The 14,451-nt window shown below is 42.7% G+C and overlaps 2 protein-coding genes across 6 annotated transcripts in view; both read left to right on the top strand.

Moving 5' to 3' along the window:
* wwp2 (WW domain containing E3 ubiquitin protein ligase 2) overlaps positions 1-1,258 on the top strand; it is a 57,746-nt gene extending 56,488 nt beyond the window's left edge. For all 4 annotated transcript variants that reach the window (XM_030053304.1, XM_030053303.1, XM_030053301.1 and 1 more), the window contains 2 exons: positions 177-249; positions 459-1,258. In XM_030053304.1, the coding sequence (XP_029909164.1) occupies positions 177-249; positions 459-558 (173 nt within the window). In that variant the 3' untranslated portion in view covers positions 559-1,258. The remainder of the gene's footprint in view (positions 1-176; positions 250-458) is intronic.
* Positions 1,259-3,630: 2,372 nt separating this feature from the next.
* Positions 3,631-14,063, top strand: adat1 (adenosine deaminase tRNA specific 1). 2 transcript variants are annotated; one of them, XM_030053233.1, is made up of 9 exons: positions 3,631-3,926; positions 4,999-5,067; positions 5,247-5,301; positions 5,401-5,531; positions 6,371-7,010; positions 7,973-8,118; positions 9,280-9,379; positions 9,600-9,686; positions 11,858-14,063. In XM_030053233.1, the coding sequence occupies exons 1-9, from the start codon at positions 3,743-3,745 to the stop codon at positions 11,988-11,990; spliced, it is 1,545 nt and encodes a 514-aa protein (XP_029909093.1). In that variant the 5' UTR covers positions 3,631-3,742; the 3' UTR covers positions 11,991-14,063. The 2 variants fall into 2 exon arrangements, with proteins under 2 accessions (XP_029909093.1, XP_029909094.1); XM_030053234.1 differs by lacking the exon at positions 9,600-9,686.
* Positions 14,064-14,451: the final 388 nt, after the last annotated feature.

The following is a 14,451-nucleotide window of genomic DNA, read 5'->3' as shown; positions in this document are numbered from 1 at the left end:
ACATTTTTGATTTTTTTGATTTTTTTTTTTTTTCATTTCTGTATTTTTGAAGCATGCAAAATATCATTAGTTATCATTATCTGCAAAATCCCCAAAAATATCAAGATGTTATTTTTTGTCAGTATTGCACATCCCTAACATGAGCAGACTGAGACTGTCCTCCTTCTTCCCTCCAGGGAGTAACGGACCCCAGAAGTTCTGTATAGACAAGGTGGGGAAGGAGACTTGGCTTCCAAGAAGCCACACCTGGTGAGTGACATCATCTCTGTTTTCATTTTTAAAGGGACAGTTCACCCATTTGATGACAGTCTCATTAGAATCAGACTCCAAATGCAATTTTTTTCTTAGCTTCTGGTTTATTTATTCACATTTCATATCCCAACACCGTGAATGTAGTGTGTGCATGAAGGTCAGTCACCCACTCGTCTCTGTGTGTGTGTTCACCTTCCCTCCCACAGCTTCAACCGTCTGGACCTGCCGCCCTACAGAAGCCTGGAGCAGCTGAGAGAGAAGCTCCTGTTTGCCATCGAGGAGACGGAGGGCTTCGGACAGGAGTGACCGCAGACACACAGAGGAGGACAAGTCTTTCGCCGGGATGATTTTTTTGTTTTTGTTTTTGTTTTTTTAATTTGTTAACCACAGGGCTATGAAATTGCCTGTCATCTGTAAATCCAAACCCCCTCACTCGGGGGATGATTTTGTTTGTACGGGAAACCGAACTGAATCATGGGAGGACATGGAGGAATGGGACAGACGGGGGGGAGAGGCGTGTGCATGTGTGCGTGCATGCGTGTGTGTGCGGCCATTGTGAATATGCATACAAATAGTGTGTGTATGTGTGTGTGTGGGTGTGGGTTTGAGTGGCTGCTGCGTACAGAGACGTATATTGGAGTCCCCGCCCTCACGCCTCTACTCACTGCTTAGAAACGCACCAAAAAGCAAGAGAACGGGATAGTTTTAATATCAGCAGCAAATCACAGCAACAGCACAGCTACATGCAAATAAACTCTATCATATCTATCGGAGAGAAAAACAGTTTTTGTAACGTTCAGAAGGGGCACGAGAGCGATGCAGAGTGAATGAGAGGAGCTGTGTGTGTCCATGTACAAGAGACTGAGCTGTTGTCATGAACTAGTGCACCTCTGTTACAGAGGCTAGACAGGTGAGATGTGATTTTATTTTTATTTTTCTGTCAATGGTGAAATTCAGCATTTCTTTTCCTGTACATAGCTAAAATAAATGAGACTCCAATCTTTAACAGTGTCACTGTTTTATCCCTTTGAAACCTCAGTGGACTCACTTTTCTCTCAGAGAGATGGGAATAAAGGTGACAAACAGGTTAGTGAGACATGACCCGAAAATTAGAAATAGAAAATAGAAAAAAAAAAATACAAGATATTTATCTGAAAATTGGCTATAAATTAGTAAAAATAAAGTACAAGAAATTATAAGAAAATTAAGAGAAAAAATCCTCTAAAAGAAGCAAAAACTTTGTTAAAAGAACAACATGTATTTATAGTTATTATAATTCTATATTTAAGTTTAATCAAGAAAATTACCGCATAAAACAAATCACCAAAAAAATTGGTATTAAAAAAAATCAAGATAAAATCCCATCCACAGGCTCCTGGGTTTCATTAATAACAGTTTTTATGAGTTTTTATTAAATACACAGGAAAAGTTGAGCTACAGAGAGTAAACTTGTCCAAACGTTTTCTGGAAATGTCACGACGCCACAAGACATCAAGGCAAAAACTGACCAGAGACGTTTGATTATAAAAGAATCTGACTTGACTGACCAGCTTTTGTGGAATAATGAATATCCTCTATAATATATACAGAAATATATGAATGAAATATGTTAAATTTATGAATTACAGGATGCAGGGCGTGTAAGACACTTATGAAAAATAAGAGGTAGTCTGGAACCATTTTTTTGTCTGAATATATCAAACACAGGCCTCTGAAATATGCAATATAACACAAATATGTGGAAAAACCAAATAAAAGCCAAACCCAAACTGGATCTGAAGGGGAATGTTTCATGGAAAGCCCAGTAAGTACAAAAACTTTGTCTTAGTCACATTTTTTTTTTTTTTAAACCCAAACCTGACCGACGCAGAGTCAGAAGTTCAGTCCAACCTGAACCTGAACCTGCTCAGTCTCCTTGGTCCTGTCCAGCCAAACGTCTGACTCAGCTGTTCTCTTGTTATTCCCAGTCTTTTCTTTTGATTTTTGAGTTTGATTTTTGAAGAACAGCTGACACCTCGCTGTGGCTGCAGATCCTGGGAAACCTGCCACTAAACATATCAGATAAACAAATTTCTTGATGGATATTGTATGTGAACGCCCTCTAAAGTCAGTGTGACCTTTAACCTCCACTACAAAAAAGGCTCTACTTCCCTCAGCCTGGGCCTCAGCCTCTCTACATGCACCTTTACATTATTATAATGAACCAGAATGACAGTTCTTAATTATTAGCCAGAGTGAGCACCGATGGTCATTCAAAAATCCAAAGATGTTGTTCCAAATCTGACTTTACACAAACCCTGTTCTCTGTTGCCATAATATTTGCCTCAAAGTGTTAATGTATTTTTTTTTTTTCATGTACAGCACTTCTGTGTTTAATATATTGATATGCAGCTCTGGGATGTTCCTCTAAAGCACCCTGCTCTTCTCTTCACTCTCTCTGCCCTCGTCTCCTTCATCATAATCATCATCAGATGCAGAGCAGAGTGTCAAGCGTCAGGAGCTTTATAAAAAAAAAAAAAAAAAAAAAGTGTTTATGATTGTTATTTTGTATTTACTCATTTTTTTGTTTTGTTTTTTAGACAAGCCATTTATTACATGGGGAATATGAAATAGCAGTAGGGCTGCAAATCTGACATCTCAGGGTTTGTTTGTTTTTTTTTTTTTGTTTGTTTTGTTTTTGTTTTTGTTTTTTTGGTTGTTTGTTTGTTTGTTTGTTTTTGTTTTTTGTGTTCCTAATCCTCTTCCATACTGAAGAGAGAGAATCTGCTCTGGTGTTTACCATTAATATTTATGGAATACTTACAATAATGCATTTGTTTAAGAAATAACATCAATCTAAAGTCATACTAGCATATTAATGTACAGGCAACACAGCACTGGCTCTTGCAATCAAAATTTGGATTTTGCATTCTGAAACAACATGAAACTTCACGTGGTGATGTGTTTTGCTTTTGCAGATAAAAATATTATTAAATGTATAACAAATATATAATACATGTAAAATATTCTTGCATTCCATATGAGAAACTTGAATCATTTGTGCATTCATTGAAATTTAAATTGGTTCAGTTGAAAAGCATCAGCATCAAAATATTAAGCTAAAAACAAAGAGGCGTATAGCTGCCAGACCGCTGCACACAGCTGAGCAGTTCAGGAACCTCATGTTTTTGAAGTGTCTGAACTTTATTGCCTTTCGGTTCTGGGCTTTGTGTTTAAAAATCTGTCCATGTTGTAAACAGATGAGAGGAAGAAATCTTTTCTGCAGGTTTTTGTAGGTGTTAGATCTCAGCTGGTCCAGCGTTAAAACGACAGCATTAATTCAGTGAAGCGCTCACAAATGAAGGACCTTTATTGTGAAGGTTGAGGCGATCAGTGCCCCGGAAGTGACTCGCTCATTGACTTGACGCGCCTTGGAGCGGTCAAGTTGGACAAACTTAGTGAATGTGTCAGTAAGAATGAAACTCCATGATGTATTAAAACTCATTAAATTATGTTTATAATGTCTCCGTGCGCGTCCTCCTCCGGTGTGAGCATGTGGACTGCCGACCAAATCGCCAGGCTGTGCTACGAGCGTTTCAGCGAGCTGCCCCGCAGAGGGAAGCCGGAGGCGGGGAGAGAGTGGACCCTGCTGGCCGCCGTGCTGCAGCTCCGCCGGGGGACCGACACCGACTCAGGTGGGACAGACTCCGGCCCGGGTGGGACAGACTCCGGCCCGGGTGGGAGCGGAGGGGCGGCCGCATGGCTCACCGCTTGCTGCCAGTGTGTTTCAGAGACCCGCTGTAAGGCAGTAAACACGGAGCTGTTTGAAGCCGATAGATGCTGATGTGACGAACCTCCATTAGAAAAACAGACAGTTTAATGTCAGATGGTTTAAATAAACATTCAGTCCCGGTAGAACGTGGTTCAACACTTTTTATGAATCTTTAGAGTCTTCTGGTGAATTCGGCATTCAGGTAGTCCACCACGGAGAACCGTAATTTAATATAATTTCAATATTTAAAAAAAAAAAAAAATTCCACTGTCCCACCGCCCTACAGGGGTACCTCGGTGCAAGAGGACTGTGGTAAACTAGTGCAGGAGATGGGCCTGAATGAAATACAGATTTATTTGAAGTGTTGGATGTTTGCTGAATTGCAGACTGGCCTTTAAATGTGTTTGAAAGTTTTAACCACACACACCGTCAAACCAAGCAGCACTGAATGGAGTTCAGCGTGATGTGAATTAACTGAAACCTTTTATTTGCAGCAGCATATTGTAATTAAATACAGCAAAGAAACAAATATATTACGGGATATTAAGGCCATTGTAGGGAGCAAAAAAAAAAAAAAAAAAAATCTGGAGCCCTAGAAGAGCGGGGTAATATTTCTTGGAAAAAAAAAATCTGAGATTGAAGTTGTAAATTTATGAAGGAAAATACTCTGAGATTACAATGGTAAATTTATGAGAAAAAAGATCCTCAGAAATTCAGAGATCAAAATTTATGAGAAGAAAACTCAAATTCTGAGATTACAGAGTCACAAATTTATTTATTATTTATTTAAGAAAAAAATGGAAAAATATTTTTTCTTTTACTATGGGGTTTAGTTTGTTTTTTTTGTTTGTTTGTTTGTTTTTTTCTTCCAGAGTATATATTTTAAACCTAACTCAGCTGCTAATTACAGCTCTATTAAATGACAACCTGTGGAGTAAAAACATGACAAAACAAGATAAATGCAACATCCAAAAAATATTCTTTTCTGTTCACAGTTGAAATGGAGGTTGTTTCTCTGGGAACCGGGACCAAATGTATTGGACGCACCGCCATGAGTCCCAATGGTCTGTGTCATTGTAATTAGTGTGTGTGTGTGTGTGTGTGTGTGTGTGTGTGTGTGTGTGTGAGAAAATTCCATGAGTTCTCAGCTTGAAAATAAGGTTTGTCCTGATTTTTGAAAGACACAATTACGGGTGAAAAATAGGTTTTCATGTTTCTCTGTATTCCTCTCTCATCCCTTTAGGTGACGTTCTCAACGACAGCCATGCAGAGGTCATCGCTCGAAGGGGATGCCTCAGGTGTGTGTGTGTGTGTGTGTGTGCACGCACGAGTGTTTTTTTTATGTGCATGCAGTTTCCTCGGGTGTAGTGTTTGACGGCGTCCCGTGCGGTGTGCAGGTACCTGATGCAGGAGCTGCGCGGGGCAGTAAGCGGTCAGGAGAGCTCGGTGTTTCGCCGGGCGGAGCAGCCGGGGAAGTGGAGGCTGCAGCCTGGAGTTTCCTTCATCTTCTTCACCAGTCACACTCCCTGTGAGTCCCAGATACTCCCAGTTTCCCTCACTGGTTGTCTGGAGAGTTTGGAGCCATAAGGAAATCGCTCCTGATGCTCCTTCACCAAATGCCTTTAACACGACCACCAGCAGCTTCCAGAGGTGTCAGCAAACAGACAACGGTGTTACTAAAGTAGTAGTAACTCTTTAATATGCTGCCAACTGTCTGAAAGCTAAATGAAATCCCCTTCATTTCTTTCCAAAATGTTTTTAAAAAATCGCTACTAGTGAAGATGCAATTTTGATGTAATTCGTACAAGCAGAACACCTCGCTTCTTCATGAGCAACAGATCATATCGAAATCAACAGCTGCTCAGGTCTCCATAACTCGCTGCAGCAGGTGGCGCTGGATTTAGATTTACAAAAACAAAATCAATCTTCAATATGTCAAATCTTTTTATGCATCAGCTAGGAAGTGGCTCCCTGAGGTTGTTCAGAAAAAATCTGCAGTCAGAGGGACTAGTGGCAGTGTCCTTCGTCTGTAAGGGAGTGAGGGATTTACCAGCGATTCCAGACTTTTTGGATCTCCCGTCAAATTTTCTGGGGTGAAATAATATCAAATGGACATCTATGTGCCACCGTTTTCATCATTGTTCCTAACATACTTTGCTCCACTGCAGATGATAATATGTTGGAAGTAGGGATAGACTTCTGTATCAAATTGATATCAGGCTTTAATTACATTTCAAATATTAGCCTCAGTTCTGTCGTATGAACTCTTCCCAATCTCCATGCCTCTGAAAACACTTCAGTCTGTCCTTGTCCAAACTGAAAGCCACCAGGTTTTGTCTGACCTGCTCTCTCTGTGTTCGTTACCAGGTGGTGATGCCTCCATCATCCCCATGACAGACAGCCAGGACCAGCCCTGCCCCCCTGTCCGACCCGCAGAGGCCCACCAAGAGACCGGTGAAGGGACTGAGGGGTCAGGAAGCGTGAAACGGAAAGCCACGGACCAGTGTGAAGGACCAATCGTGAAGCTTCCCCATGTAGAGGAACGGTGGACAGAGGAGAGACAGCCAGAGGACAGAGGAGACACAAAAGAGTCAGATCCACCACAGAGCGACTTTACAGAAACACCTGCAGAAAGTGTTTCACAAACTCTTGAACCAGAGCTCAAAATCAGAGAAGACACAGATCTGACTCAGCTAGACGACGGCCTGCCGAGCCCGCAGGTCCCAGACGTCCACAGGACAGGAGCCAAGTGTGTCCCAGGCGGCCTGTCCGACCCCAGGTGCCCTGGGCTGGGGTACCACAGCACCGGGCTGCTGCGGGTGAAGCCTGGCCGCGGGGAGCCCACGTTGTCCCTGTCCTGCAGTGACAAACTGGCTCGCTGGGGGGTGCTGGGCTTCCAGGGTGCTCTGCTGTCCCACTACCTGCAGGAGGCGCTCTACTTTAGCGCCATCGTGGTGGGGAAGTGTCCGTACAGTCACAAGGTGATGCAGAGAGCTGTGGTCACAAGGTGAGGAGCGCCGGTTTAGATTTCCTCAGGGTTTTGCTATGAATACATAAGAAAGATGGAAAACCCTTTTCCCCCACGGGCACGGCCCTGATGTGACTCACCAGCAGCTTTAATTCACAAATGTTGGTATCACTTTCAAAAATCTGTATCAGTAGAACCCCATAATGTGTAGAGACAGTAGTACAAATCTGCATGTTCTTGATCAAAGGAGCCAAGTGTTGGATGAGCTCCACACGGAGGAAAAAACCCCTCACAGATCGTCTTTCACCGTAAAATATCATCAGTCTGTGATGTTCAGTGCATTCCAGGAGTTATTTTGTGATGAATTGTGGATTTATTTATTTATTTTATCATCTGTGTTTGGCCAGGGGCGGATCTAGACAAATATTCATGGGGTGGCAAGAGGGTGGCATGGAGACTTTAAGGGGTGGCAGAAATATATATGCTGATTTAATACCAAACGATCACATATATCAGTATTTGCTTGGAAAACCCCCAAATGAGGATATTTTAACTCAAAAACATTCTATTATTGTGGTACATGAGTAAAGCATTGAATAGAAAACCAAAAGGTGGCATTAGAAATATTTATTTATTTATTTATTTATTTATTTATCAACCCCTTAAATAGTGGGAGTGTCATCTTTTGCTGCATTTACTTGCACTCAGACATTTGAGTCTCGTAACAGCGAGTTTCCGAACAGCCACAATTAAAAAATAAATAAATAAATAGTCTGAAATTGGGGTGGCAACTAGGGTGGCAAGGCATTTTTCTAGGGTGGCAGCTGCCACCCCCTGCCACCCCCTAGAACCGCCTATGTGTTTGGCCCCTTTTCGTCAGCGAGCAACAAAACGGCCCCACAAATGCAGGGAGCTGCTTTCTAACAGTGTGTTTGAGAGGAGTTTCCCTCTGAGGGTTTCTGTTGGGGAGGTTTCAGGGAGGCTCTGCTGTCCCTCCCCAGGTGCTGCCACGTGTCCGAGCTTCCTGCTGGTTTCTCCGTGCGTTCTCCGCTGCTGCTGCAGTCCAGCCTGGAGTTCCCCTGCAGCCGGGCCCAGACCCAGCGCCGACACCAGGAGGGACAGGGCCGCGTCTCGCCCTGTGGAGCAGGTAGGCTGCCTGCAACATACTCAGAAAATACATTTAAAGGGATAGGATGGGATGTCCTTTTTCACCAAGTTATTTGTTAATATTCTACACATATTTTAATATCAGTCACAACAAATAGTGCCTCTTAACCAAAACATTAGAACTGCTGTCTTCTGTACCAGCATAAATCCAAGAGCACATGAAAGGATTTGAGGGTATTTGATTATTTTCATAAAGCTGATCTCCACTTGACCAAATTGCCAGGTTTCCATTAAAAAGTCATCAGGCCTTCTCTTCATCATCACCTGAAAAATCAAGACATTTCACAAAAGCAGTTAAAGGTCCCCTTATCTTTTCAAATAAATCCTGTTTACCTTTTTTTTTTTTTTTAAATATATGTCACCTTTTCTAAAGGAAACATTAGCAGTGTTTGTCTGACCCAGGGCAGAACAGACAGTCCTTTTCTAGTTCAGTGCAGTGCATCTTTTAGCATGCAGTAGACATGGATTTATCATTATCTGTTCATTTTTACTGAAATCATGTTTTTGTTATGTTTGGATATAGTCCTAAAATAAAAAAAAAAAATCCCAAGATCCACTGGAAGAATTTTACAAATAACTTAATAAATAACTGTTCTTTAATCTCTTCCCAAACTTGTAATCTCACTGCCAAATGCAATGAAAAAGTGTCTCCTCCTCCTCAGTGCATTTTATACTCATGTCTGAAATACTGCATCATCATACTGGTTCAGTTTAACTAAATCAAGTATTAATCGACTGAGTGCAGACTGATTCCCAGTCTTCTGCTGTTATATTTATTTCTCGGTCTTCTCTCCATACTTTCCATTTATAATCTTAATTCTCGGTTGAGTTGGGCGTGAGCATATTGTACAGTTCACATGTAGCTCCTCTGCTCAAGCTGTTTTTACATGCCAACTTCTCCGAGTTAGACCTTGAGGGTTTGGTTAGCACTTTATTTTGGTTTTGTTGTAATAAAGCTTCTAGTTGGAAGTATTATTTATCTGTGTTGTGCTTGCACCTGATTTCTTCAAATGACATTATTTTGTCTGTACTAGGTAAATACAGATCCTGTATCTTTTAAAAAAAAACTGATATTACATCATTTCGAGGTGTGTGCTGTGTGTTCAGTCACTCCAGTTCACATCATGCACGTCTGTTCCAGCCATCAGCTGGTGTAATGTGACTGACCAGCCACTAGATGTCACTGCCAACGGGTACAAACATGGAGTCACCAAGAAGAGCCTCGGCACTGCTAAAGCCAGGTACACCGCCCACTGCCATCACTGATGATGATGATGATGATGATGATGATGATGATGATGATGATGATGATGATGGGGAACCGGATTAGATTGGTGCTCACTTTTAATGTCAAATTAAATCACTTTTTATTTCATTTCTTTGCACACTGACTCTCTGACATAAGCGTATGGATTTAGAGCAGCTCTTGACTGATGCCTTTCACTCTGGGTGTGTTTCCAGGTCACTTCTCTGTAAAGTGGAGCTCTTCCATGTTTTCCTGTCTCTTGTATCAGCCACTGACCCGGCCCTGATTCCCAGCTCGCTCAGGTCAGGAACAAAAGCCTCTTTCACATTTCGCTCCTATCAGAACTAAATCTCAGGTCCTTCACACAAATCAGCGACTGCTGGTTTCAGTGATGCTACAGTCTGGAATTGGTTTGCCCCATCCCAAAATATTAAAGATCACCAAATGGTGCTCTAGCTGTCCTGGCACACCCTGTGTGTTGTCCTGCTGGGTAATCCCCTTCCTTATTGTGCTTGAAGCACACATGACTCTGAGTGACTCATTCTGGACTGGCTCCACAAGAATGAGGGAACATTTGTGTTTCACTATCATCACATGCAACATCATAATTATTGGAGAATTTTGGTGATTGCCGATGCACAAGTAGTGCAATTGCTAAATAAAATAGACTAAAAGTAGAGGATTTGGAGGGGCTTAACCCTTCAGTGTTAGGTCTTTAAATCACATTTCCCCCGCATTTGAGTAAAATGTGTATTGGGATAAACAAAATCCTGTTGAATTGCACTGATTCACACATTCAGCCCCGAGACACACAGATAGATTTACACACAGTGCACATTCCAGAGGTGTGAGCCACGCGTCTGTCATGGTATCACACTTGTGTTAACTCCACACACACACACACACACACTGTTTGCTGTGGCTCTTTTGTGCTGTGGGACAGTCAGAACCGTACCTGGTGCACCTTTCGTTGTTCCAAAGATATCGGCAAAACTTAACCACTGCTCATGCTGAGTGTATGGCCCCAAAAACCACCTCACATAAACAACTTATCATAGCATAATCTAACATAACATTCAACGTAATCTAATTATGAAACCTTCCGCTCTGAGTGTTATCTGACCCCACCGTCCCTTTGTTTACAGTTTGTGTACTACTTTTCTGCAACTGAATACATGACATGCCTCTTGTCCCTGGCACTACTTGTCAAAAGATATAGGATGTCACACAGCTTTCTAAGGCTTTAGAGTCCAAAATGTGTGTGTGTGTCCGTGTGTGTGTGTGTGTGTCCGTGTGTGTGTGTGTGTGTGTGTATGCTGCTGTCTCTCTGTGGGAGTGTTTGTGTGTGACTTTTATGCTCACATTTCATCTGCCAGTTTCTGTGCATGCATCTCAGTGGGTGTTTCTGTTCACATGCTGGCGCTTGCGTGTGTGTGTGTGTGTGTGTGTGTGTGTGTGTGTGTGTGTGTGTGTGTGTGTGTGTGTGTGTGATGGCTGAGAATCCTCTCCAAGGAGAGAACAGTGGTCCCTCTGTTGCTCAACTCTTCAGCAGATAACCCGATCCCAGCTCAGTCCTGCGGCACACACATGCCACAACACACAACACAACATTTACACACACACACACACACACATACCCCCAAGATAAAATGACATGATTTTATACAGTCCCAGTGGTATGTGTAGTGAGCAGGGGCAGCTGAACCGTGAGCATGGCATCTGTTTTGCGGTGAGGTTGTGTGTGTAGCCGAAGCTTTCAGGAAGTAAACAGTGGAATTTGGATTTTCGTTCCTCGAGGCAGTTTTCTCATTTGCTTATAGACCTGGCTTCAGGAAATGTCATCGCTGGAATGAAACCTTGTGATAACCCACCTCTGCAGAGCAGAGACAGTGGGCCGTGTGCTCTGGAGGGCCGGCGGGCCACAGATTCTCACTCCAAACAAAACCTCCACCAGGCGAGTTCACTGATCAGTTCCTGCTCTCTGCTTGGAGCTGATCAGTGAAATCTCCTGCTGTGGTTTTTGGTTGGAGTGAAAATCTGCGGCCTCTCGGCTCTCTGCGTCGCATGGTGGACTGTCCCTGCTGTAGGAGACGTCAGGTTAGTGTGGAGACAGGATTTAAGAACAATAAGGTGCTTTCCCTCAACAAAACACAGGTGGTTGCTGTCCCATAGTAATGGCAGAAAGAGAAAGATGGTGCCCATTGATTCCAAGTTGTTCCTGGGGGGGTATATGGTTGCAGGGTTATTCAAGATGGTCGCTCTCCGTGTAAACTTCGACTTGCACAGCATTATGGGTAAATTTTTATGTCAACAAAAACGTGTCAGATCTCTCCCCTGTATTAGAGGTAAGCTGCTGCTGGTCAGTCTGAAAGGGAGAGGCAGTATTCCTGTTTGTTTGTCAGTCATTCTGTGTGTTTGCATGTTTTGTCCAGGTTTTAGTGCATAATATGTCTGTGGGTGTGTGTTGCTACAGGGGGAGGGAGCTGCAGAGTTACTGGGACTACAAGCAGGCGTCCCAGTCCTACCAGCAGGCCTGGCAGCAGCTGCGCCGGCAGGCCTTCCCCCTGTGGCCGCGCAGCAACCGGGACCTTCTGTTGTTCGACTGAACCTGCACCCCGCAGCCCCTCCGGCCTGCAGGAACTTAAACACTGAGACATGTTTAGAGTTTTGAGCTCCACTGAAATACCGGTTCACAAATTATTCAAAGCATGAGCTTTCCCGGAGGTTTGGCTGAAGGCACAGTCTTCATGCCTCCTGTGGCCGGGGACGACGTGTCTGTGCCATTCTCATCAGCGTGATATCTCAGGAGGGCCTCGGGGGGATTTCTTCAAGTTTGAAACATGTATTTAAGCCATCAGTAGCAAATACTTTGTGCTGATATCCAGAGATTTTAAATATGTCCATTTTTGTGCCCAAAGAATTAATGGTATTATATGTTATTCCTGTCATTGTGGAAAAGCCTCTATATCAGTGTTTAGATCATGGGACAAAAGGAAAAGTCAAACACTGAACTCTAAGATTGTAATAACAGTACATATCAAAAGTTGGGCAGCGTCCAATCAAAATGTCTCATTAGAGTAACTTCAGGTTAAGCGCCGCCCTGCAAAATTACCCAAACTCAGTTCAAGAGGGATCGGCTAATCTGCCCGCAGCTAATCTGGCATACTCCTGGCCCATCAGCTAAATATTTTTCATGCAGTTATGATTGTGTCATCGCGGACCTCTGGTGGCTTTGGTGATTCAAAACCTTTGGAAACTTGTTTTGTGTCACGAGTCTGAGCACCAGACCAGAGGAGACGCCTGCAGGAGTGCACTCTCCAGTTTAATCATAAGTCTACATGTTTCTCATTATGGCATGATTTGCGTGCGTATTCCTTTTTTTTTGTTTTTTCTTTTTTTTGTCGGCTGAGTATTACTGTTTCTCATTTCGTGCACCTTGCAGCAAAATTTGGGCTGGTTTGTCTGGTTCCCTGGATGTTAGATGAGTCCACATGGTGGTGGAAAAAATCTCCTCATGAGCTGAGCTGCTAATCCACACAACTATATTTGAATATACACACTTTACACACAAACGGATGCAAACAAAGTGGCTTATGCCAGTGTACAAAACAAGTCTTTTTTCCATTTAATTAGTTATTTGTTATTGGGTTGTTTTATTTCCCAAATAGAACAAGTGTAGCTTCAATCAGTTCTACAGTCAGACAGCATCATGGACGACAGTGACAAGTTGACATCCAGTTTTAATGAAGGGGGAGTGTTGGTAAACTGAAATATTGATTTAACCCAGTCTCCATAATGTCCCCATGTTAAGCCTGTGGGGTCGGCTGGATGTGGGAGGTTTGGATAAATCATGTTGTGCTATACTGGATCCTCCGCAGCCTGAGATCCCGTTGACTGTGTCGGCAGGACGCCGGGCGCCGCCGTGCTGTTCCAGGAGGTTGATGACCGCTCATTAGTGTCCTCGGATGACGGACGCTTGTTTTTCCAATTGTGAAACCTTTTGTGAGCACAGCCGCCTGGTCTTCACCCTACAAAAACACAGCTGGATCCACCGAGCCTGGACGGGGAACCTTGTTCACATTCACATTCACAGGACAACTGATTTTTTAAAAAAAATTCTCCTGGGTTGGACTGGAGACTCTAAATGATCAGTTGGTGTGAATATGAGTGTGAGATATGAGAATCTGTTAACATGAACCTGTAAAGAGGCTCGACTCACAGCTTTTTGAGCACATACAGTATTTGATTTTTGGGGGGAATTTCATCTTATTTTATTCTATTTTTACTTAAATTTGTGATGTATATGTATTTATGGAAATGTCTTTCTTTGATGTTTTTTGCTGCTGCGCCAAATTTAATGTTCACAGGGTCAGTAAAGGTACATATTATCTTTGTCTTACCTTAAGGATTGGAGACTGGACTTTGCCATTATCATAAGTAGGAAGAAGCAGGTAAAAACAATGAAGGAATTATTGATTTTAACCTGCATTTTCCCACTCGACAGCCAGATCCTCATTGGATGAATAGACTGTTTACTGAGGACAAACAAATGCACTTTACTACTTTACTACATCTTTGGCCTAAAGAATCCACTGAATAATGACAAGCCATGTCAGATGAGCTGATGTGTTGTCAATTCCCAGTGCTTTTTCAAATAATAGAAAAAAAGGGGCTTTCCATGTTTGCCTTTCCAGTTAATATTAACCTTATGGATGTCTTAGTCATAGCTGCACAGCATCTCCCTGTTGGGGAAAATAGCTGAATCCTGTTGTCAGTTTGTTTCCTTGAAGGGGGGGATTTTTAAAGATGGACGATGAAGAGTCTGATGATGCAGGGGCGTTGGTTTACTAAACTCCTCAAGAGATGGACAGACCCGTTAAAAATGTGGGTTATTCTTGGGTGCAGTCCTCATCATCCAGCACGATTTTGGAAATCCTAAAGGTGAAGAAATGTATTAAGATTGAGTTTTCGGGGCAGGCTCTAGTTCCCCTCAATATTTTCCAGAACTACCAGAATTACATATTTACCTTTACCTTCCCTTTAAGCTCTGCTGTCGTCCCTCTGTCT

This window comes from Myripristis murdjan, chromosome 6 (genome assembly GCF_902150065.1).
Source record: "Myripristis murdjan chromosome 6, fMyrMur1.1, whole genome shotgun sequence".
Lineage (NCBI taxonomy): Eukaryota > Metazoa > Chordata > Actinopteri > Holocentriformes > Holocentridae > Myripristis > Myripristis murdjan.
This window is presented reverse-complemented; position numbering and strand designations above follow the sequence as displayed.